The following is a 1303-nucleotide window of genomic DNA, read 5'->3' as shown; positions in this document are numbered from 1 at the left end:
CCAATTACTATTTCATGACCTTTTTTGTCCAGTAGGTAGGAGTCCCCAATCCCCAATTACTATTTCAGGCCCCCAATTCAGCCCTGTAAAAAAGATCGACCGAAAAACCAAGTTTGTTAACGGTGATTTAAGCAATATTTTATCATAGTCGATTAAAAAACTTGACAGAAAATTGGCAAATTGTAGTAGCACGGCAAAGTCTTGACCTTTCAGTCAAGAGCTAGACCAGTAAATCGGCAAAGACCCGACCATTCTAGTCTAGATCGACTAGAACCAAAAATTATACTAACAAATGGACCAGCATTTAGCTGCAGGAATTTGCACCTTGCAAAAATAAATAAATAAAAAAGAAGCCGCACTTATGCATCGAAACTTCTAAGTCGTTAAAAATGATGCATGCGCATGCAGCGCATCAGATACTAGTTTTTTTAAACAAGAACCGCCATCTCGTGCAAGACTGATTATGCACATACAAGATTAACAATTGTGCAAATGCCACGCAACTTTTATTTTCCCAACTAATTAAGCGCTATCTTTTGAACGAATTGGCATGAGTTCTTAGATTAAAGCTAATTCCCTGCCTATCAACTAAAGAAGACACAAAACAACCTCTGGTTAATGAAGACTTCTTTGATATTCTCTTATTTTGTACATCTAATCCATCTCCATAGCTATTGCTCCTGGATGATGACTTCTTCTTCCTAAAATGGATTCCTCCTTTCGCAAGATCTTCTAAACAGTTGACGTTTGATAGCGATGTAAATGACTGTGATTTTCCATCAAAATGCTTAGAAAGTCCTCTCCTGCAAAATATCCATGAAAAAACAAAACATTAGTGCATGCATTAGAAATATAAGGGTTAATTCATCTGAACTTGATTAATCTTCTGAAATAGTACTCACTTGATTGGGAGATGTTCCATTAAATCAGACAATTCAAACAAAGGTCCATTGATGGATGAAGAGGACGATGACGAAGAAGATGTATTCAGAGATCCGTCTTCTTCTTCTTCTTCTTCTTCCAAGTCTAATGAAGATGATGAGGTAGAGGCATCAATCACATCTTGAAACGACGAAGTTCTTGAATCAAAAATGTCATCATTATCCATGGCTGCCCAACGAATACTATTATTTTCAGTGCTACCGGAAGGAGAATACGGTCCGGTTATCGTTGAGATCGGATCACGAAAGCTTTGCATTTTCTGATCTTCACCCATGATGCTCGATCGAGATATATAAAAACAGAAAGAGAAGGAACGGAATGTAGAAGTTTACAAGTTTTTTTTTCAGGGTTCAAAACAGGA

General features: G+C 37.2%; 1 protein-coding gene across 1 annotated transcript; it reads right to left on the bottom strand.

The window, feature by feature from the left end:
• Positions 1–359: 359 nt before the first annotated feature.
• Positions 360–1303, bottom strand: LOC113353573 (osteocalcin 2-like). The gene is made up of 2 exons (XM_026597128.1): positions 903–1303; positions 360–803 (listed from the first exon to the last, which is right to left on the bottom strand). Exons 1-2 carry the CDS (start codon positions 1214–1216, stop codon positions 530–532), a joined length of 588 nt encoding a protein of 195 aa, XP_026452913.1. The 5' UTR covers positions 1217–1303; the 3' UTR covers positions 360–529.

This window comes from Papaver somniferum, chromosome 2, assembly GCF_003573695.1.
Source record: "Papaver somniferum cultivar HN1 chromosome 2, ASM357369v1, whole genome shotgun sequence".
Taxonomy (NCBI): domain Eukaryota; kingdom Viridiplantae; phylum Streptophyta; class Magnoliopsida; order Ranunculales; family Papaveraceae; genus Papaver; species Papaver somniferum.
The sequence above is the reverse complement of the archived record's forward strand: the minus strand, read 5'-3'. Positions and strand labels throughout refer to the sequence as shown.